This window comes from Neolamprologus multifasciatus, chromosome 20 (assembly GCF_963576455.1).
Source record: "Neolamprologus multifasciatus chromosome 20, fNeoMul1.2, whole genome shotgun sequence".
Classification (NCBI taxonomy): domain Eukaryota; kingdom Metazoa; phylum Chordata; class Actinopteri; order Cichliformes; family Cichlidae; genus Neolamprologus; species Neolamprologus multifasciatus.
This window is the reverse complement of record NC_140458.1, coordinates 19,158,311-19,182,021: the sequence shown is the minus strand read 5'-3', so window position 1 is coordinate 19,182,021 and position 23,711 is coordinate 19,158,311. Positions and strand designations below refer to the sequence as shown.

At 40.1% G+C, this 23,711-nt stretch overlaps 1 protein-coding gene and 1 pseudogene across 1 annotated transcript; both read left to right on the top strand.

Moving 5' to 3' along the window:
* The first annotated feature begins 9,102 nt into the window (after positions 1-9,102).
* LOC146494816 (uncharacterized) lies at positions 9,103-12,290 on the top strand (annotated as a pseudogene).
* Positions 12,291-13,141: 851 nt separating this feature from the next.
* On the top strand, positions 13,142-18,083 carry LOC146494815 (uncharacterized). The gene is given in 3 exon segments (XM_085146071.1): positions 13,142-14,870; positions 14,873-16,564; positions 16,567-18,083. Coding segments are annotated over 3 exon segments (4,863 nt in total). The 5' UTR covers positions 13,142-13,216.
* Positions 18,084-23,711: the final 5,628 nt, after the last annotated feature.

Here is a 23,711-nt window from a genome sequence, read left to right as displayed (position 1 = left end):
TTGAAAAATGTTCAGGGGTGGAGCCTTATCATATGTGTGCTCTTTGGTCCAGATCGGACAATGTATGACAGAATGAGAGGCAATAAGATTTTCATGGCGAGTCATCAAAATTCGCCATGGCGCCACGGCCTCACTGTATTGTGAAAACTCAAAAGCTCCGCAATTTCACATGGCCCAGGTTTGTAGTTGACACTGACCAAAGATGAAGTTTCTACATTCAAACCCCAAGGAGGAGTTTGCAAAAGTTCGAGGCATGGAAATGGCAAAATTAGAGCCAAAATGTCACTATCACTTCTAAATTGCGGACTTCCTGTTGGGTTTGCGTCAATGGGCCAATTGACTTTTTTGTCCGACTCGGCATGATACACATGTGTGCCAGATTTCATACATGTAGCTCAAAAAATGTGGTCGTAGGGCTGCATTTAACAACACATAGGTGGCGCTCTAGAGCCATTTCCCAGTGCTCATAGGTAAAACCATTAAAATATAAAATTTTTCACCAGACCTGGCATGTGTGCAAAATTTCATGAGTTTTTGAGCATGTTAAAGCCCTCAAAAAGGCAATTCATTTTGGTGAAAAATAATAATAATAATAATAAGAAGAAGAAGAAGAAGAAGAAGAAGAAGAAACGGAGCAGATACAATAGGGCCTTCGCACTGTCAGTGCTCGGGCCCTAATTAAAGCTGCAAGCAGCGTTATGAGGGCCCTCGCACCCCATCGCGTCAAGCTACGCCCAACACCTAAAACCAGCACGTCCGATCTCATGTCACATTGATGGAATTCATGCATTTAACCACCATCTAACATTTCATCTCATTCAGTCATGATTATAGTCATCCCACTAGGTGGCGCTCTAATCATTACTGAAAAAATGGCATAACAAACATTTCCGAGCTTGAGTCTCATCATACCTGCGACCTTTGGGAGAGATTGGACTTTGTGTTTTTGAGTGACAGCAGATTACTGCTTTTTGGCGAGTGATTCAAACTCCACGTGCCGCCATGACCACCCGGTTTCCCTCAATGTAAAAAGCTTCGCAATTTAACATCACAAAGGTCTTTAGATTACATGCACTGCAGATCGTGGCAATGTGACGAAATCCCTTGTAGGAGTTCGTCAAAAAACGGTGCCTTAAAACAGGGGAAAATGTCGCCAAAATTACACATTAATTTTAAAATGGCTGACTTCCTGTTGGATTTGGGATATTGCTCCAAGAGACTTTTTTGTACATCGTGATATCTCCTATAAGCTTACTAGGTTTCAGACTGATAGATAAAACACAGAGCAGGGGCTGATGTTTTGAAATTTTGTAGGGGGCGCTGTGGAGCCATTTTGCGCTATTCAAGGAAAGTGGTCAAATGATAACAAAGCCTTCATCACATTGGAGGTGTGGGCCAAATTTAAAGCCTCTATAAACTTTCCAAGCTCCTCAAAAGCCACTTCATCTTTCATGGTAAACTGCGCTGCCACCAGGGTGGGCCGTTCAGTTTAAAGTCACAATTTTCTCACTGAAGCATCACGAGGGACTCATGTTAATATTCACCGCTTTTGAGGTGTCCACGATGAACCTGTGAAAATCAGTACAACAAAGTGAAAGACATGACATTCCCTGTTGCCACTAGGTGGCGCTCTGCGTATTCCTGACAATGGGCACATCAATCTGTTCAGGGCGGGTCTGACATCATACGTGTAAAGTCTGGTTCTGATCAGACTGGATTTTATTGAGTTATACTTATTTGTTTCTCCATGGCGAGACATCAAAGTTCGCCATTCTGCTGGGGTCACACCCTTTTGCGAAAAGTCACAGTTTTCACTGTAACCCAAGACCAACTCCTTAAGGCTTTCCTGGAGAAATTTGAGGTTTCAGATGTCACCCATCACAATACTGTACCCCAAAGTGTAAAACATGACATTTGATGTTTTGGGGTTTTTTTTTGCATTGTAACTTCACTGGTTGCTTTGTAACAGTCCCTCCCCTATCAGGTTCTGTGATTGGATCATTTTAATTTTTTGAATGTCCCTCATGATTTCAATAAATACCTATGCCACTGGTTTTTAAACCACTCTGCTTTTAGCAAACGAGGAGAGGAGAGATTTGGATTTTAACATTCCGAGGATTCGAGGACATTATTTTAGACCAGTAGAACAACCATCACAAGAGATTCTTCAAAAAAAACTGCCCTTGTGCAATTCTTGGTAAGTTTTATTTGTTGTAAATTGCATTTTGTTTTTGGTGTAAAACCACATTTTAAATTTCACTAACAGAATTTATTTTGTATTTAAGTAATTTTTTATTGTTTGTGAGAGAGTTACTGGCGAAAAATCTTTGGTTTGGTTTTCTGTTTCAGTGTATTTGGGCCACTAAGCCTTTTTGTGGTATTTTTTGAAAGACTGAAATCATGAAATCTGTGAGAGCTAGGCCGGCTAGTTAGCCACTGATTTCTTATTACAAGTAAAGTACAACATGAATGTAATGAAATACATTAAGTATGGAAAGTTTTTGGCTGGGTTATGTGTGTTTAGCAGATTTTAAGCAGTTAAGTAACTGCTCTTTTAATCATTGCTTGTTTCTGCTGTGTTTGGTCATTTTAGAAATGGTTTATATGATCATTTAACTGAAATTATGAGGCTTCTGTGGATACTACATGATGATATTTGCACAAAAGGTGTGATACCTTTTTACATAACTCTTGAGCCACAGTACTGATGGCTATAGAGCTTAAGAGGATAATAGTAATTTCTTCCCAGTAACATATTTCCGATAGCTGTGATTTGTTGTGCATTCATTGTAAGTTGTTAAATTCGTGTTATGCTAATTATGCAGGTATTGAGAGAATTATTATTGTCTCACATTTATTTTAGCTTTGTGAATCTGATGTGTAATTATTTTTGGTAGGCACACAGGTATAGATTTTAACCTGAGCATAACTGGTCATTAAAAAAATCATGCCATTTATGTACGGGTTTTTGTCTTCGTCACAATTTTAATTGCTAGAGTTAAGGTTTCTCTATTTGTATTTCAGACTGAAAATGACCTTTTTCTGATCTTATGTCAATAACGTTTAATCGTATGATATCTTTTTTGTATTAGGAGACCAAACTTCCTAAGGGACATCGCGCACAGATACTCCAACGCTTGCTGTGAACTTTCACCAGAACAGCTGGATTCAATTCAATTTTCAATTCAATTTTATTTATATAGCGCCAAATCACAACAAATGTCGCCTCAAGGCGCTTCATAGATACAGAGAAAAGCCCAACAATCATATGACCCCCTATGAGCAAGCACTTTGGCGACAGTGGGAAGGAAAAACTCCCTTTTAACACTAGAATTACTGAGCCTTTTTTTCCCTGGTGCAGTCCCTACTACTAGATTTACGGGCCTGCGCAAATTTGTGTAAATCCCCCCCGACCTTAACACCTCTTGGCACCCCGCTGAGATTTTCACAGGTCTTCAGCTCCATTGTTCTCCTGCTTTTGTTGTGCAAAGACACCCTCCCCCAACCATGAGAGATTCAGGTCTTTCCTTCCCTGCAAGGCTACTTTCCTTCCTTACCTGCAGCGTACAATACACCATGTTAGTTCTTGTCAATCCTTGTCACTACATTGCATGCCTGTCCATAAACACATATACACAGTTGTATTTTATATAGCCACACCTTAGATAATATGCATAAAGTCTAGTTATACACACACACACACATATACCTACATATACATACATATATATATATATATATATATATATATGTATGTATATGTGTGTGTGTGTGTGTATACACACACCAATATTTTTGAATACACGTGTCCATATTTGTTTCCAGATTGTTTGTATAGTGCACTTTCTATACCGTGCTCTTTGTACAGTTTTTATTTAGTTGCTTTTGTCTCGCACTGTCCACTTTTTTGCAATGACAATGCAGATTTTCCACTTGCAGATTAGCTGTGTGTCTGTGTGTGTGTGTGTGTGTGTGTTTGTGTGTGTGTGTGTGTGTGTGTGTGTTTGTGCAACATTGGCATTTGTTTACTCAGATCAAAGGCAGGCCAAACCTCTGTGTTACAACCTACATACAAAAGACACACATTCACAATATATGAGTACACAAGTCTGTTTTATTTCAAAGTGTTTCAGACTTTACAGCGTTTGCAGACCCAGTGTCCATCATCCCTGCATTTGGCACAGGTGAATTTCTGGCATGTTGCACAGGTAAACCTGCTGCGATTCCTGTTGCAGCTTTCTTGCACCTGGCACTGCGTTGTCTTTACAGTCCCTGGCACAGCAGCTGCAGCAGCTTCAGCATCCTGCCTCTGTGCTAATATTTCCTTGTGCTGCATGAATCGGCAACGAAGTTGCTGAGCTAGAAGACTCAGAAACAATCTTCTTTTGCCTGTCCACCCTGTACATGCCTTGTACAAAATGTAGGCATTCACCGCCGCCAGGTCCAGCATATTGTAGAAAGCCGCTACTGGCCACCTGCGTGTTGCTGCTCTTACGGAATACATCCGCGCCATTTGGTCCAACACGTCTACACCACACTGTAAAAGCAGAGAGAGAGAGTCATGAGTATATGTTTTTTTCTATAGGCCTGTATAGCACACATCAGAAAACATTGTAGCACTGGTGTAAAATTGTACACACATTCACATACCTTCATGTGGTTATAGTCTGTTATCGTGTTGGGTTTCCTCTTTCTGTCGTCACCGATCGTCACGTCTTGGTGCATGGAACTTAGAACACACACAGTCTTGTTTTTTTAGGTGCATAAATTGTCAAGGAGACACCGCCACTTCTAAGCACTGAAGTGGAGAATACCTCTCGCTTTGCAGTATCTTTTGCAAGTTGAGGAAGTTCACGCCGGACTTTATTCACCGTGCCCAGTAACGTTGTTTTGCGCTGCAGCAGTCTGTGCGACAGTGACAGTGAAGTAAAGAAATTGTCCGTTGTGACGTTTCTCCCATCATCCAAAAACGGCTCCATCAGTTTCATGACCACGTTCTCTGCCAGCCTCTCTCCCTTCTGACGACTGGGGTCCTTTCCCAAGTAAGGAGATGCACTGCAGACATATTTGGTGTCCAAGTCTGTGGCCATCCAGAACTTGATCCCAAATTTGTCTGGCTTGGTTGCAATATACTGTGTGAATGGACAACGAACCTTGGTAGGGAACAGCTGTTCATCTATGGTCATGTGTTCTCCTGGAGTGAAACTCTTAGCACAGTTCTCGTTGAAGCGTGTCCAGATGTCGGAGATCGCTGCAAATTTGTCTGTTTTCACCCGTTCGGCCCGCGTGTCCCTGTCATCAAATCGAAGGTGTTGCATAATTGAAATGAATCTATCTCGGGGCATTGTCTCTTTGATTACTGGCACCAGAAATTTTTCTGACCAGCAATCCACAATGGCACCAACAGGACACATGATTGCTCTTACAAACAGGATTGAAATGAATGCCATCAGTTCATGAACTGACAAACTCCAGTCCGGCTCTGTTCTGCGGGCTTGATGTACCGTGCACTCTCTGATGGTCTGCAGCATTCCCACGTCTAATAGGCAAAGGAAGCTTTGGAGCACACTTGTAATCTTGCGCTGTCGGAAGATAAACAAATAGAAAATGGTAAATTTACATGAACCTCACTCTAAATGGGTTTATATAAATATCATATCTACTATGGCAGTGACAAACCTTAGCAGACTCTGTGGGTCCAGCTTGTGCAGTGAAGCACAAACGATTTGCTCCTGCACTGGGCATTCCAATGTCCTCTTCAACCCACACAGTTCCGTCTTTTGCCGTGTGGCTCTGGCTGGGCTTCCCAGTACCACGGGGCCTCTTCCGTGGAGGCATGTTGGGTTCTTGTTCCGTCTCCTTTTCAGATTCTTCTGAGGAGGTATCAGTGGCCTGCTGGACAAATGAAACCTCTCCTCCATCAGAATCTGCTTCGTCCATTTCCTGAAGCAAGGCCAAAGCCTGTTGCGCGGAGAGGTTCTTCTTGCGTGGCAGTGATACGGAGGCCATCCTGATGTGCGTTCTCAGAAATGCGAACAAGAAATGATTCTCCCGCCTGGGTTGGTCTGCTTTTATGCACAGCACTGTGCTGTAGTCAAGCAATGCCACTCCCTCACATACACAGTGACAATGGCACAATGCAAGATCTGTGCTGAGAGTCAAGGAAGGTGTGAATGTGTGTCTTTTGTATTTACAGGTCAGTCAATGTGTGGGATATTTTGTATACGGCAGGCATTTCTGAAAGTTGTAACAGAGAGGTTTGGCTTGCCTTGGATCTGAGCAACTCTGAGTGAGCAAATGCAAATGTGCCAGGCCTCAAGGATAATGGGTGGTTTGCACAACAAAAGCTGGAGGAGAAACAAGCTGACGACCTGTGAAAATCTCAGCAGGGGTGATTAACACCTCGGCACTTGCACCAGAAATTAATAAAGCCAGTAATTTTAGGGGGTGTTGGGTTTAGGGAAGTTACGCAAATTTGCGCAGGATAGTAAACCTAGTGTTAACAGGAAGAAACCTCCGGCAGAACCAGGCTCAGGGAGGGGCGGCCATCTGCTGCGACCGGTTGGGGTGAGAGAAGGAAGACAGGATAAAGACATGCTGTGGAAGAGAGACAGAGATTAATAACAGATACGATTCAATACAGAGAGGTCTGTTAATACATAGTGAGTGAGAAAGGTGACTGGAAAGGAAAAACTCAATGCATCATGGGAATCCCCCGGCAGCCTACATCTATTGCAGCATAACTAAGGGAGGATTCAGGGTCACCTGGTCCAGCCCTAACTATATGCTTTAGCAAAAAGGAAGGTTTTAAGCCTAATCTTAAAAGTAGAGATAGTGTCTGTCTCCTGAATCCAAACTGGAAGCTGGTTCCACAGAAGAGGGGCCTGAAAACTGAAGGCTCTCCCTCCCATTCTACTTTTAAATACTCTAGGAACAACAAGTAGGCCTGCAGAGCGAGAGCGAAGTGCTCTAATAGGGTGATATGGTACTACAAGGTCATTAAGATAAGATGGGGCCTGATTATTTAAGACCTTGTATGTGAGGAGCAGGATTTTGAATTCAGTTCTGGATTTAACAGGAAGCCAATGAAGGGAAGCCAAAACAGGAGAAATATGCTCTCTCCTTCTAGTCCCTGTCAGTACTCTTGCTGCAGCATTTTGGATTAACTGAAGGCTTTTCAGTGAGTTGGATTTGGTGTGAACCAAGGTAAGTTATTAAAAATGCTGACTGTAGCCTTACATGCTTGATCAGGTTTTGACAAGGGTTTTTTGATGCTTCCTGTTAAGAGCAAAAAGTGGAAAGAGAAGGTTTAAAAAAATGTTCTCCAGTATTCTTCAGTCGGTCGTTAAGTAGTCGTTCAGTGGGCTATTCAGTTGTTTGTTCAGTCAATGGTGGGGGGGGGGGGGGGGGGGGAAGTGGATTCAAATCTCAATGTACTCATCCCCCCCACATCACTTGTATAAGTTAATAGTGTGGAGAATATCATAAACATTTAGGCAATCAAATGTAAAAGACAATATTTATGAGTGTCTTAAGTTTTAAAATGGTCAGGTTTGACTTACTCCACCCCCTTACTTTAGTGTTCGTAGTCATAATAGAGATTTACAGACCACATGACTTTCGTGCATTGCATGCCGGGCACTAGTGGCAAAACAAATTGCATCAAATGCAAGCATTTCCAGCACCGCAAAACATTCATTCTCCGGTTCTAATACCTTCTTGCTTTTTCTATGCCCCCCAAAAGAGGTATGTACAAAAACGAAGGAGAACAATGCCGGTCCGTACAAACACAAACTTGATGAAATGTCAAAGAAAAGATACGAGGAAAAAATCAAAGGAGTGAAAGGGTTAGACCCTTATGAGCACACAGAGTGGACAAAAGACGTTAGCGAGAGCCCAACTTTCTCCACGCTCATATTTATAATTATACGGTTCTTGGAGTGAGTGCATACACTCATGAAGTTTTTAGTAACTTCAGGTCACTTCAACAAGCCCAGGTACAGTTTACCGACGGATGGGTACAGGACCTTGAAATGCAGCGTGTAGAACGAAAGACCATCGTACGTATCATAGGTTTACCAGTCTCACAAATCGTCTTCATAAATACACATTCGTTAACCGTTTATTAATAGGACCTTTAAGCTCAACGGCAATTAATTAGTAGTGGAAACAATTTCTGGTACGCATTACAGAAATGTAGCAGTGACAATAATATTGTATGCTGTAATTGTACTGGGCAATTAGTGATACAAAAAAAACTGTTTTATCCTGTGAATAAAAGTATATGTTTTTGTCAATGTACCATGGTAATAAATGAAGCAAAACGCAATATTGTGTCAGGACAATTCACTATTTATGCACAATAAACAAAGGAGCATAGCGCAACAATTTCTGTTCAGCGCCAGACTTGCTTGTAACCTATATCACCAATTATGTTGAGAAAAATGACGTATTAACTACAACAGAAGACTGACCTTTGTGGAAATGCTTGGAGCAGACTAACATGTGAGCTGGAGTGTTCTGGGACTTATATTTGGTCTTTGAATGGCTGCAATCCAGGCCATCCGTCGCCTCTTTGTTACTTCGAAAACATAGCTCGAACAATTTTTCTTCAACGACGTAATCCGACAAAAAACGATCTCCTTACCCCTCCGCTTCCCGTGGCTGTCATGCGACCGGCTATTGCAGTTAATAATACAACAGCTTCTTGCCATTTTTTGTGTTTCTTTTTATCGCTGTGTAATGTAATTTCAATTGAAAGCCTGCGTGCGCTAGTACCTCTTGCCACGAGTTCCCAGAATCCTTTGAGGTTTTACCCCTGAATGACGTCACATTTTCAATCTCTATTGACTGGTCTGGTTCAACAACCCTTAAATTAGCATAACAAACGTTTTGCACCACCAAATTCAATTCAGTGAATCATCAGTGGGTCTTTTATTTGGTCGTTCAGTGGGTCATTCACCATTCTGGAGGTTGTTCAATCATGAACAAATCCCTGAATGGGTAAGTAAATATACAATCTAAAAAACATTATAATTCTTTTGTTTGTTTAATATATCTTTTTCTCTTTTATTGTAGATGCCAAGAAAAAAGGGTTTTCGCATGCGGCGCACACCAAGAATCACCTCTGGTAAGTCCAATGCTAACCCAAATGTTTGCATTTGTGCAGAGAAGTTGCAAGCATCCATTGTTGCTGGGACTGCTGTTCAATGTGCACCATTCACTTCAGATGTGAATGCTTTAATTGCCTGCAGTGTTGTGGCTGCAATCAAGCATATGATAGCTCCAGTGTGTACATGGAAACCGGAGGATGTTGATGATATATGTGTAGAGGGGTGCCAGTTAGTTAGGTATATAGCTAAGGCAAGACAGGACAGTGGCAGCAAGCATAGCGTTTGCAGGCTGATTGGACAGCACACTGTGTTTGGCCAAAAATGGAAAGTCGATATTGGCCCGCCAGTTTACACAGATTTTGTGCTGTCGGAAGGGGAGGCTGTGTTGTATGAAAAGTTGCAGGAACATCTGTTGAGGGATGGCATGTGTCTGTTGGATCTTCACACTGCAGTTAGTGTCATCATTCATCACGTAAATTATTTTGTTGTTGTTGATTGTGGCACACGTAATGCAGCTGGGCTGGCATCTGAGATTGGCACAGCTGTGGCTGTTTTTAACACATGCCTTGATGACCTGATGCTTCACATCAGAAATCTACAGAAGTCTTTAGATGCACAATGGTATGCTGTTAGCAGCATTTCTGTGCAGGCAGGTCAAGCTAATGTTGACGTGGAGAGCAGTGCAGTGTTTGTGGACAGGGATGTTGACACATATCTTACAGCTAAACTTGATAACACTTCTGTCAACCTTGAAACTGTTAATGCTGTCACACGAGTTGGAGCAGAGGATAGCTGTTGCATTATAAAGAGTGTAAGAGGATCATTTCACCAGGCTGATGATTGATTTAAATATGGAGGAGTTCAGTGTATGGCTATAGGTCTGGTTAGCCTGGCAAAACATAAAGTTGATAGCGTCTTTTCATGGGAGACAAAAGTTCTTGACAGAGTTGTAGTTTTAGGTGACCTTTTGTACACCAATTTAAGAGACTGCAACATGATAAGCAACTCATCCAGTGTGTTGTGTGTCCCTGATTTGCCTAAAAGGTATTCTATTGATGGGCAAAACTTTGATGTGTGTGAAGGGGAACTCATTGAGAATGGTGTCTACACTACCCTGCAGACTGGGCTGCAAAAGATTTGTGCCATGTATAATACATGTCTTCTGACATTGTGTGGCAGTACATGTGCAGTCATTTCTGAGAATGGACAATATGCACTAGTTGATTCTCATGCACGCAATGCTGTGGGTTTGGTCAGTGAGCAGGGAAGAAGTGTTGTTTTGTGCTTCAGGTCTCTTGAAGATGTGTTTAGACACATCTGCCAGCTGGCAACTGGCCTGAGTCAGAAGCAAAAGCATTTTGAAGTAGCTGGTGTTTGTGTTAGGTACCTTGTGGCGTCAGAAAGTGCCAGACCCAAAGACAGTTGTGAAGAAACTAGCAAAACCTTTACACCTGAATCAAGTTTTGATTCAACCCAAGATGAACCAGACATCAGTGGTGTTAGCATTGTGGAGTCTTTAATTGAGGCAGAGAGTTGCAAAGCTTCTGGAAAGACCATGACTAGTTCTGAGTATGATTTAGGTTTATTGCGTAATGATACAACAAGAAAGCGCAAGATTTCAGTGGGTCACAGTGAAGCTAAGAAGTTAAAACAGTATGATGTGTCTCAGGTGAATTCAGATGTTGAATTTGTTAGTGAAGTGACAAACAACAAGCTGGTGTTTAGTCCCATTTCTGAGTTGGTTTGTCAGGCTTTGTGCACACAGTTGAATGTGGAGTTTGAAAAAACTAGTGTACCAGCATCTACATGTGTTGGTTTGTTAGGTGTTCCATGCAAAAATGAAAGTATAGTGGCAGATGGAAACTGTTTCTTCAGAGCTATTTCTCAGGTTGTGACTGGCACACAAAAGCACCATCGCAAGATAAGATTTGCCATTGTCAAAGAGTTGGAGAGGAATGCTGCAATATATAGAAATATTTTAAGAACAGAGTATTCATCAGTTGCAGACTACATTCAGAAATCTAAAATGAGAAATGTTAACAGCTGGGCTACAGAAGTTGAAATCCAAGCAACTGCTAATTGTTTAGGAGTTGATGTATTTACATTTTATGATAACCGTTGGCTAAAATACAGCTGTAATGGTAAGCTTTTGTCAGAAAAGGGAATCTATTTAGAAAATCGCCATGGGAATCATTATGAGACAGTGGTCTGTGTTCATAAGCCTCAACTGCAGACCTGTTATGGCTACTGCAAAACCAGTGCATCAGTTATCAAAGGATACAGCACTAGGTTAAAGAGTAAGGATAAAATTTCTTTTGACAAAACACAGGATCACACATTTTGTGCAGATGAAGTAGTGTTAGATACACATGCTGATGGTGAGGTTTTGAATGACGCAAGTCAGTTTAGCTTCAGTCCTGTTTCCAATGGAGTTGCACAAAGTTTATGCTGTAAATTTAATGTTGACTTTGAGAAGCAGGATAACAAAGTTCACACTGTTTATGGTCATTTAGGTGTTGTTTGTAAAACAATTAAGGTTGTAGAGGACGGCAATAGTTTCTTTAGGGCTTTATCTGAAGTACTCAGTGGTTCTGAGAAAAGTCATAGGAAGATAAGGCTTGCTGTTTTGAAGTATATAGAAAATAATGGTGAAGAGCACATGAAGTTTGTGGGAAAAGATTATGTTTCAATATCTGAGTATATTTCAAAGTCACAAATGAAGTATGTTGGGAATCCTGCTACTGACACAGAATTTCAGGCTGCAGCAAATGCTTTTGGATTGGACATATTTATGTTTAATGGAGACAAATGGCACAAGTATAGCTGCACAAGTACAGATACCACAAATGAAGGGATATACTTGAAATGTGAAAATAGTCATTCTGTGCCAGTAATTTGTGTGCAACATTTTAATAAGGAGGGTTGCTTTGGTTTATGCAGAGCGACTAATTTATCTACACCACGGTACATGTGTAGAGGAAAAACAAAAGAAGCAATGAAGGATACATTAAATATATGTAGTTCATCTACTAAACATAGGGTTTCTAAGCATTTAAAAAAGAAAAAGTATTTTAAAAATCAAATTGCATACCAAGTAAATGCATTACATAAGGAAAAGGTGAAGGCAAGGAGCATAAAAAAAATATCAAAAATATTTGTTGCATAGGCAAAAGGTAAAAGAAATAAGCACCTGGAAATATGAGCAAAATGCATCTCATAAAGAAAAGGTTAAAGAAATGAGCATCAGGAAATACAAGCAAAATGTATCTCATAAAGAAAAGGTTAAAGAAATGAGCATCAGGAAATACGAGCAAAATGTATCTCATAAAGAAAAGGTTAAAGAAATGAGCATCAGGAAATATAAGCAAAATGCATCTCATAAAGAAAAGGTTAAAGAAATGAGCATCAGGAAATACGACCAAAATGTATCTCATAAAGAAAAGGTTAAAGAAATGAGCATCAGGAAATACGAGCAAAATGTATCTCATAAAGAAAAGGTTAAAGAAATGTGCATCAGGAAATATAAACAAAATATATCTCATAAAGAAAAGCTAAAAGAAATCAGTATAAGGAAATACAAATTAAATGAGCTGCACAGGCAAAATTTAAAAGCAGTAAGTTTTAAAAAGTATCATGGAAATCTAGAATATAAAAGGCGTGCTATTGCTGGTGTCAGCTTGAAAAGGCAGCAAAGGAAAGAAAAGGGAGAGCAGTTTGATTTTGTGATGACAAATTTTTTAGATAAAATAAAAGATGGACCAGATTTTGTTTGCTGTGTCTGCCATAGATTGTTATTTAGACATCAGGTGTTACATTGTGAAAAAAACTATTATAAAAAAACTAAAACTGCAGCACTGATTGCAGAAAAATGTTTAACTGAAGACTATTTACACAAATGTAATAAAGATTGTACAAATCCATGTCACTGGTTGGAGACAGTTAAAGCTAAACTATGGATCTGTTATACATGCCATTATAAAATTAATAAAAATGAAGTTCCTCCAGAGTCTGTAAAAAACCATTTAGAAGTTCATCCCATTCCACCTGAATTGGCATGTTTAAATAGCTTAGAACAACATTTAATAGCTTTACATATACCATTTATGAAAATGCTAGCCTTACCTAAGGGTGGACAAAATGGAGTACATGGACCAGTGACATGTGTACCAGCAAACATTGTGGAAACCACCAATGTTTTACCCCGTTCTAGCATGGAAGGATCTTTATTACCAGTAAAGCTAAAGCGCAAGTTAACTTACAAAGGCCACTACCAATACCAGTTTGTTGACACTATCCACATAAGACAGGCTTTGAAATATTTAAAAGAGACAAATGTGCATTATAAAGATGTAGAGTTCAATGAAAGTTGGCAAAATCAGTTTTGTATGCAGCAAGAGGAAGCTGTGGAAGAGGAGAGCGATAAAAATGCAGTAAGCGGTGTTATATCTTCAAATGTTGATGACGAGCTTTTACATGACAGACAGCAGCACTGTATGTTTCAGGACACATGTCTCATGCCTGTTGATATTGGTCAGGAAGCATTAGATCAATATTTTTCTAACATATTAAATCTAGCTCCAGCAGAAGGGAATAATCCTGTAAAATTACTTTCTGATCATGCAAATGAAGCCAAATGTTTCCCAGTGTTGTTTCCAAAGGGGGTGAATACGTATCATAAAAACAGAGAGAAGCGTTTGACACTGTCCCGTTATTTTAATAACCGGATTTTACATGCTGATGGCAGGTTTGCACAAAATGTCGAATATATATTTTTTGCTCAGTATATGTCTGAGATTGAACAGGTTATCGCAAATGTGTCAATAGCATTGCGAAAAGGAAAAGGTGATTGCACATATCAGAAAGTTAGCCATGAGTTATTGAAAGATGAAGAGTCTTTGAAGAAGTTGTTGGAGTTTGATGATGGGTACCGTTTTCTTAAGCCTATTAGAGGTACTCCAGCTTTTTGGCAGGCAGCACAGCGTGACCTCTTAGCTTGTGTTCGTCAGCTTGGTATACCCACTTGGTTTTGTTCATTTTCGTCAGCTGACATGCGATGGACAAATCTTCTTTATAGTATTTTGAAACAGCAAGGTAGAACAGAAACAGTTGAACAGTTAGAGTGGGCAGACAGGTGTGATCTGCTGCGTCGAAATCCTGTGACTGCAGCAAGGATGTTTGACTTTCGGTGGCATTGTTTTTTGAAGGAGGTACTCATGTCTCCATTGCATCCGATTGGTAAAATTAAGGATTACTTTTACAGAGTGGAATTTCAACAGCGAGGTTCACCTCATGTGCACTGTCTGTTTTGGATTGAGAATGCTCCGCAGATTGATAAAAATACAGATGAAGAGGTGATTCAGTTTATTGATCAATATGTAACTTGTGAATTGCCTTCACAAGATGAAACTTTATTGGACATTGTTTCATCTGTACAACAGCATTCAAAGCGGCATTCTAAAACTTGCAAAAAAAGAAACACAGTTTGCCGGTTTAATTTTCCCAGGCCACCATCCAGTCGAAGATTTATATGTCGTAGGAAAAGTGATGTTTCCAAGCAAATATGCAAGTGTGAAACGGATAAGAGAGAAGATGATTTACAACAATGTGCCTGTGAAAGTCAGCATCAGCAAGACTCTATTAAGATGAGAAGAAAGCAGGCAAGTGATATCTTAACAACAATCAAGAAGGCTCTTTCAGATGAGAGTAGGAGTTTTGAAAGTGTGGAGCATTTGTTTCAGAGTTTAGGTATGAATCAGGCAACAAATGCTTTAGTCGAAATACACATGTTGTGTTGAAAAGGCAGGTAAACGAGGTTTGGATAAATCAATATAGTAAGCCACTGTTGAAATGTTACAATGCTAATTTGGATATTCAATTTGTAATTGATGCTTATGCCTGCTGTGTTTATATAATTTCTTACATGTCAAAATCTGAAAAAGAGATGGGTTTGTTGTTAGGTAATGCTCAGAAGGAAGCATATAAAGATGGAAATGTTAGTGCAAGGGAGGCTTTGAAGTCATTAGGCAGTGTATACCTTCATAACAGAGATGTTAGTGCTCAGGAGGCTGTGTATAGGCTAACAAATATGCATCTAAAAGAATGTTCTAGGAAAGTTGTGTTTGTGCCAACAGGGGACAATGTAGTTAAAATGAGTTTGCCCTTAAAAGTGTTAAGACAAAAAACAACATCACAGAATTTAACAGCAGAGGACATGTGGATGACTAGTATTGTAGACCGGTATAAGAATAGACCAAAAAGAAGTGATTTTAATGATATGTGCATGGCCACATTTGCCTCAGAATATCGTGTTTTGAGTAAAAATGAAAAATCCACTAAGCCAATACAGTTGAACAATAGATGTGGTTTTGTTACTAAGAGAACACGGTCACAACCTGCAGTTGTTCGTTATGCACGATTTTCAGAGACTAAAAATACGGAATTGTTTTATCAGAGTATTATGCAGTTGTTTTTGCCATATCGTGTAGACCAGGAACTAAAGCCTTCAAACTATACAACATTTAAACAGTTTTACGAGAATGGCGTTGTGAAGTTTAGCGATGGATGTCTGCATTCAGTGAAATCAGTTGTTGATGCAAATAGATGTAAGTTTGAAATAAACGCAGATAAACTGGATAATATTCAGAATACAATTGATTTGGATGGTGTAACAGAAGATGCCTGGTGTGAGCTTTGTCCAGAACAGGAGTTGGAGCGTTTACAGTGTGAGCAGGAATGGAAAGATAAAGAGCAAATAGGGGAAGAAGACAATGAGAATATTCCAGATTTAGCTGTGTGCAGCCAACAGGTTTCACATTTAGAAAAGAGAAATGATATTATGCCCAGAAATGATGGTTTGGCTTTAGTTAGATCTCTAAATGACACACAGCTCTCAGTCTTTTATCAGATCAGGCAGTGGTGCTTGAATAAGACAGTAGGCAAAAACCCAGATCCATTGCATGTATTTATTACTGGAGGTGCAGGAACAGGGAAAAGCCATTTAATTAAAGCAATTCACTATGAAGCAGCAAGGTTATTGTCACCAATGTGTCGTAATCCTGACAATGTTTGTGTTTTATTAACTGCGCCTACTGGGATTGCTGCATATAACTTACATGCAACAACAATCCACAACACATTTAGCATTGGTAAAGATGTCCGCTTACCTTACACCCCTCTGGGTGAGGAAAAGTTAAATTGCCTACGTGCTAAATATTGTGATCTGCAGATCCTGATAATTGATGAAATCTCCATGGTTGATCAGAGACTAATGGCTTACATCCATGGTAGATTAAGACAGATTAAACAAATTGGAGACTTTTCGCCTTTTGGAAATGTTAGTGTTATTACTGTTGGAGACTTTTTTCAGTTGCCTCCAGTAAAAGGAAAACCCCTGTATGTTGAGGATGTTGGTATGAACTTGTGGTCTAGTCTATTTAGGGTTGTTGAACTAAAAAAATAGTTAGGCAGAGCGATGTTGGGTTTGCAGAATTATTAAACAGGTTAAGAACTCACGTTAAAGGGGCTCCATTATTAGAAAAGGACATTAAAAGCTTGAAACATTGTGAAACTGGTGAAATTAGCTCAGCTTTACACATTTTTCCAACAAACAAACAAGTAAATGAGCATAATATGCAGCAGTTGTTTAAGATGTGTCCTGATTATGTTGAGATACCTGCTCAGGATTTTGTCAATAGTAAGAAAACAGGGAAACTGGAGTTAAAAACTGGACATCATGCCAAAACATATAACACATGTTTGGATGAAAAGCTTCTCTTGGGAAAAGGTGCCCGCGTAATGTTGTGTAAAAATGTAGATGTAATGGATGGTCTTGTTAATGGTGTATGTGGTACGGTAACACACATAGTTTATGTTAATGAGGACAAGAAGCTTCCCAAAACCATTTATGTAAGATTCGATGACAATCATATAGGTGCACAAAGGAGGAAAAACTGTGTGTATTACCCAGCAGTTGAAATAGGTTCTACAGGTATTGAAGCAGAAGAAGAAAAGGTAACTGAGAAAGGTGGATTGCAGCGGCAGTTTCCACTGAAACTTGCATGGGCTTGTACAGTACATAAGGTACAAGGAGTTACTGTTGATGATGCGGTAGTGTCTCTTAAAAATGTGTTTGCTCCAGGACAGGCATATGTTGCCTTAAGTCGTGTTAGGAGTTTGTCAGGTTTAATAATTCAAGATTTCAATGAAAAAGCAATTTACTCTAAAGGTGGTGTAAAGGATGTAATCGAAAGAATGCCCCAATTTTTGTCTGAAAATACAGCATGTACTAAGACACATGATTTCACAGTAGTGTTAATGAATGTGCAGAATTTAACTCTACATGTAGCTGATCTGGTATTGTGCACACAGCATTTGCAGCCTAACTGTATTGCTGTTACAGAGACATGGATGTCTGCAGATTCTTCATTAGACACTGTAAAAATTGACGGTTATAGGTTTCAGCATAATCCACGAAGTGCATCTTACACTAGAAGTAACCCAACATTTATTGAAGTACAAAGCCAACAGCATGGTGGCGTTGGCATGTATACTGCAGACAGTTTCACATCTGAAATTATAGCTATACCAGATGCCAATTTAGAATGTTTACTTTGCAACTATTGTACATGGAATATTTTAATAGCAGTTGTTTATCGGCCTCCTTCTTATACCATGGCACTGTTTAAACAAAACCTAGGAAAGTTACTTGATTGGCTAGATAAAAAAAATAATACAGTAGTAGTAATGGGAGATTTTAATGACAATGTTCTAAAATCTTCAAGTATTTGCAAGTTTGTCACAGACAAAGGATTCATTCAACATGTAACACAGCCCACCACAGAGAAGGGCACATTAATTGATCATGTGTATGTTAAAACAACACATTATGATGTAAAAGCTGTAGTCTTTCCAACATATTTTAGTGACCATGAAGGGATTTTTTGTACGTTTACATCCAAGACTCCTACATGATAAAGGGGAATGTGAGCAGCAGTGTGTGTGTGTGTGTGTGTGTAAATTTATGTAAATAATGACCTAAAAGTACATAAAGCACAGCTAACCACGAGAGAAAAGAAATATTCCGCTCTTCTCCTCTCTGCTCTTCTTCCCTTTTCTGGGACGCAGTGGGGAGGTAGAGCATACAGCCTAAACCGGTGGGGAGGTGTGGGAAGCCAAACCAGGCGCCCCCCTTCTGGCTCTCTCCTATCTTGTCCCTTTTGTCTTACTTCTCTCTATCACATTTTCTATCCCTTTGAAGAAGTTCGGCTCCGTAAATGCTAAAGAGAAAAGAAATATTCCGCTCTTCTCTCTGCTCTTCTTCCCTTTTCTGGGATGCAGTGGGGAGGTAGAGCGTACAGCCTAAACCGGCGGGGAGGTGTGGGAAGCCAAACCAGGCGCCCCCCTTCTGGCTCTCCTCTCTGCTCTCTCCTATCTTGTCCCTTTTGTCATACTTCTCTCTATCACCTATTCTATCCCTTTGAAAAAGTTATCCTCCGTAAATGCTAAAGAGAAAATAAATATTCAGCTCTTCTCCTCTCTGCTCTTCTTCCCTTTTCTGGGAGGCAGTGGGGAGGTAGAGCGTACAGCCCGATCCGGCGGGGAGGTGTGGGAAGCCAGACCAGGCGCCCCCCTTCCGGCTCTCCTCTCTGCTTTCTCCTATCCTAAAGCAATGCATTATCAGGGACTGTAATACCTAGTCCTTTAACTGAATCACAATGGCTGACTGTAGGTAAGGGAGGAAAGTGGAAAGGTTACACCTCACTTCTAGCTATGTTTTATATGTTAGTCAGCCCAATTCTGTGCACACTCATTCTTAATGATTAGCCTCAGCCAATTGCTATTACAGTGGGGTTTTTTTTCCTGCATTTAGTGACTTTACCATTAATTAATAAACCCAATATGTTAAATTTTTTGTAGATGTCTTTGGGTATTTCACAATAATTTACTGGGGTCTTGTGCACAGAAGGGAATTTTGTCCATAGACTTCTAAATAACTGAAAATGTTTTTTCATTCATCTTTTAGATACAATCTATGCATCACACATAGAGAAATAAAATGTAAAATTTGCTAAAGATAGCAGTAAGTATTCACTTTTAAATAGCACATAGTACAGTTATGCTATCAAACAGAGTAGTCATGCTCATATGTTGTTAATGCAGGTTTTGCTTTATCCACTTAGCCTTAAAAAGCAAAAAGACACTGGTAATGGTACTCCTGGTTTACTGGGATAGGGTTCGACTCCCTGTGGTGTCCTTGCTTATGGCTATAACAGACTAATACATGCTATTGACCATTACATTTACATTAAAGTAATCAACAACCATGTCGATCCAGTTACATCTATATCGAGGGTGCTTCTAATTGATGATTAGTGCTTTGAGTTTGGCTTGTAGCTGGTAATTAGCTTTCTGGTCTGGGCAAATAAAGTCTAATAGCAAAGTGTAAAGTAGGGTTGGGTGCAATGTTCCCTCTAACTTTTCACGTGTCTGAGCGAACACACAGACTCCCTGAGCAATCCCTTGGACCACTGTGAGCGACATCAGACGTGTGCACTGTGGTCACGCCGGCATCTAATCCATCCAAGTTACCTAGTTTATTAAGATAATCAAATTACAGCATTTACATTTATGTTAGACTACTTTTAATTAACTGCTTTAGCCCACTTACAATGAAAATGTAAAAAAAAATCTAGCCATTGACCTGTGTAGCATGTTAACACCATTGGAAGTATAAATAACTTGAACTCCAATTTTGAAAACACAACTTTCTTTCTTTTTAAAAAAGGCTCTGACTTACTTGTATTATGAGTCTGTGGTCTGGGAGAGAGTCCTGTAGCTCTCTATCTGCAAAATATAGTATATAATGACCAATGTTGGGCAATTAATTATATAGCTCCTTCAAAAAAGTAACTCAGTTTGGCAAACAAAGATTATTGGCAGCTGTTTTTTTTAAATGCAGCCAAGGTGTTTTTAAATAAACATTTCAAACTATTTACAGAACAATCAGCTGTTCTGCATCAAATTTGATGCCACACAAATTATTTGTGCCACTCCAAAACATAATTTCTGTCCACTATGAGATAAAGGAGAACAACAGCCTGATACCTGCAGGCCTGACAACAGGAGATGTATCACTCTTGTAACACCTGTAACATTCAGCAGTAGTCTCATTGTTCTGACACACACACAACAAAACTTTTGACTACACTACACACTAACTACACAAGATTTGCGCTAAACATCTCAAATCTCTTACATCTCAAAGCACCACCGTCACTCCTAAGACTTCCCCCCGTTTCTTAACAACTAGATGCCACGTTGCCATATCATTTTTTGATTGGTCGACATGATACTTTTTTGGACGAATAAGAAAGGGAGAGGGGTGGAGTTTGTTTTTGCTCACAGGTGGAGAGTGCTTTCGAGCCTTTTTTCTTATAAAACGCAGTTTTTACCGTTTATTCCCGCAGTAAATATAAACAACGATAGTATTCAGGGGAAAAAAACCAAACATTGCATATTTTTTATCACAACTCTGGTTTTACGTGGCCGATCAACACAATTTATAAACCGGTATTAAGTCCACATTTTTTCCTTTAATTGTTCCATCTGTCCTGCTCACCTTTCCAATGGTTGTACACGTTGTCATTAACATGGCTTCAGTCCACATCAGCCACGCTGCTTTGCTCGCTAAAACACCAGTGTCGGCACATAAGGACCCTGTCATAGCCTGTCAACCCTGTTGATAGCTGCGTATATACGAATGTAAATCACATCATTGGATGGACTATGAGATAAGGTGGCATCGTTCTAATCCCATACGGGAGCAGCCAGTAACTTACTAACACTGCAAAACAGAATTGTTAAAGTATTAAGTTTAATTTCAATTCAGGTTAGAATATTTTTGTGTGCAGAGACCGTGCCAGCAGTGCGCAATAACGCACGTGCGCAGCTTACAGGGAACATTGCCTTGTCGCCAATTTAGGATTTTATTTGACTACCAAAACAATGTGTGGCTTGTGCAGATGTATAATGCGAGCAAAGGAATCAAACACGACTAACTTGCATGAGCGTGTATGTGTCCACCAGCCAAACATTTTTTCTAACATAGGCTCCTGCCTTTCTTTGGGTCTGTTTTGAATTTGAGTAATTGAATCGCTGCACTTGGGCACACACTGAGGAGGGTCCATTTGCTAGCAGATGAAATAAGGTGGTGTTAAAAGAGTGCTGTAATTTCTATCCTGTTAACTACTTCTATTAGTCCCATCATTATTAGCAAACTTACTTATGGGCAAATAAATAAATCGCCCTTATCGTCGAATCGCAAAACCCTAGCAGACAGATGGAGAGGGATGATGTAAGAATGCACCAGCAGAGCTTTATTCCTCTGGAGGCAGTGACTGTTGGATTTGGGATATTGCTCCAAGAGACTTTTTTGTACATCTTGATATCTTCCATAAGCATACCAGGTTTCAGACTCATACATAAAACACAGAGCAGGGGCTGTTGTTTTGAAATATTGTAGGGGGCGCTGTGGAGCCATTTTGTGCTATTCAATGAAAATGATCACATAACAAGATAGCCCTCATCACATTGGAGGTGTGGGCCAAATTTCAAGACTTTTTAAACTGTTCAAGCCCCTCAAAAGCCACTTAATTTTTCATGGTGATCCACGTTGCCACCAGAGTGCGCCGTTCAGTTTAAAGTCACAATTTTCTCACTGAAGCATCACGAGGAAGTGATTGTGATATTCATTTTTTTTTGAGGTTGCCACGATGAACCTGTGAAAATCAGTACAAAAAAATGAAAACCATGACATTTCCTGTTGCCACTAGGTGGCGCTCTGCGTATTCCTGACAATGGGCACATCAATCTTTTCAGGGCGGGTCTGACATCATGCCTGTAAAGTCTGGTACTGTTCAGACTGGATTTCATGGAGTTATACTAATTTGTTTCTTCATGGCGAGACATCAAAGTTCGCCATGCTGCTGAGGTGACACCCTTTCGCGAAAACTCACAGTTTTCACTGTAACCCAAGACCAACTCCTTAAGGCTTTCCTGGAGAAATTTGAGGCTGCAGATGTCACCCATCACTATACTGTACCCCAAAGTGTAAAACATGACATTTCCTGTTCCCACTAGGTGGCGCTGACCCTGTTGTCAAATATGGCAGGTGATATATGTTCAGGGGTGGAGCCTTATCATATGTGTGCTGTTTGGTCCAGATCGGACAATGTATGAGGGAATGAGAGGCAATAAGATTTTCATGGCGAGTCATCGAAATTCACCATGGCGCCACGGCCTCACCGTATTGTGAAAACTCAAAAGCTCCGCAATTTAACATGGCCCGGGTGTGTAGTTGACACTGACCAAAGATGAAGCTTATACGACCAAATACCAAGGAGGAGTTCGAAAAAGTTCGAGGCATGGAAATGGCAAAATTAGAGCCAAAATGTCACCTTCACTTCTAAATTGCGGACTTCCTGTTGGGTTTGCATCAATGGGCCCACAGACTTTTTTGTTCGTCTTGGCATGATACACATGTGTGCCAGATTTCATACATGTATCTCAAACTATGTGGTCGTAGGGCTGCATTTACCAAGGCATAGGTGGCGCTCTAGAGCCATTTCCCAGTGCTCATATGTAAAACCATTAAAATACAAAATTTTTCACCAGACCTGGCATGTGTGCAAAATTTCATGAGTTTTTGAGCATGTTAAAGCCCTCAAAAAGGCAATTCATTTCGGTGAAAAATAATAATAATAATAATAATAATAATAATAAACAGAGCAGATACAATAGGGCCTTCGCACTGTCAGTGCTCGGGCCCTAATTAAAGCTGCAAGCAGCGTTATGAGGGCCCTCGCACCCCCAGCGCGTCGAGCCACGCCCAACACCTAAAACCAGCAATTCCGATCTGATGTCACATTGATGGAATTCATGCATTTAACCACCAGCTAACATTTCATCTCATTCAATTATGATTATACTCATCCCACTAGGTGGCGCCATAACCATTATTGACAAAGGGCATAACAAACATTTCCGAGCTCGAGTCTCATCATGCCTGCGACCTTTGGGAGAGATTGGACTTTGTGTTTTTGAGTGACAGCAGATTACTGCTTTTTGGCGAGTGATTCAAACTTCACGTGCCGCCATGACCACCCGGTTTCCCTCAATGTAAAAAGCTTCGCAATTGAACATCACAAAGGTCTTTAGATTAAACGCACTGCAGATCGTGGCAATGTGACGAAATCCCTTGGAGGAGTTCGTCAAAGAACGGTGCCTGAAAAGAGGGGAAAATGTTGCCAAAATTACACATTAATTTTAAAATGGCTGACTTCCTGTTGGATTTGGGATATTGCTCCAAGAGACTTTTTTGTACATCGTGATATCTCCTATAAGCTTACTAGGTTTCAGACTGATAAATAAAACACAGAGCAGGGGCTGATGTTTTGAAATTTTGTAGGGGGCGCTGTTGAGCCAATTTGCGCTATTCAAGCAAAATGATCACATAACAACAAAGCCTTCATCACATTGGAGGTGTGCGCCAATTTTCAAGCCTCTATAAACTTTCCAAGCCCCTCAAAAGCCACTTCATTT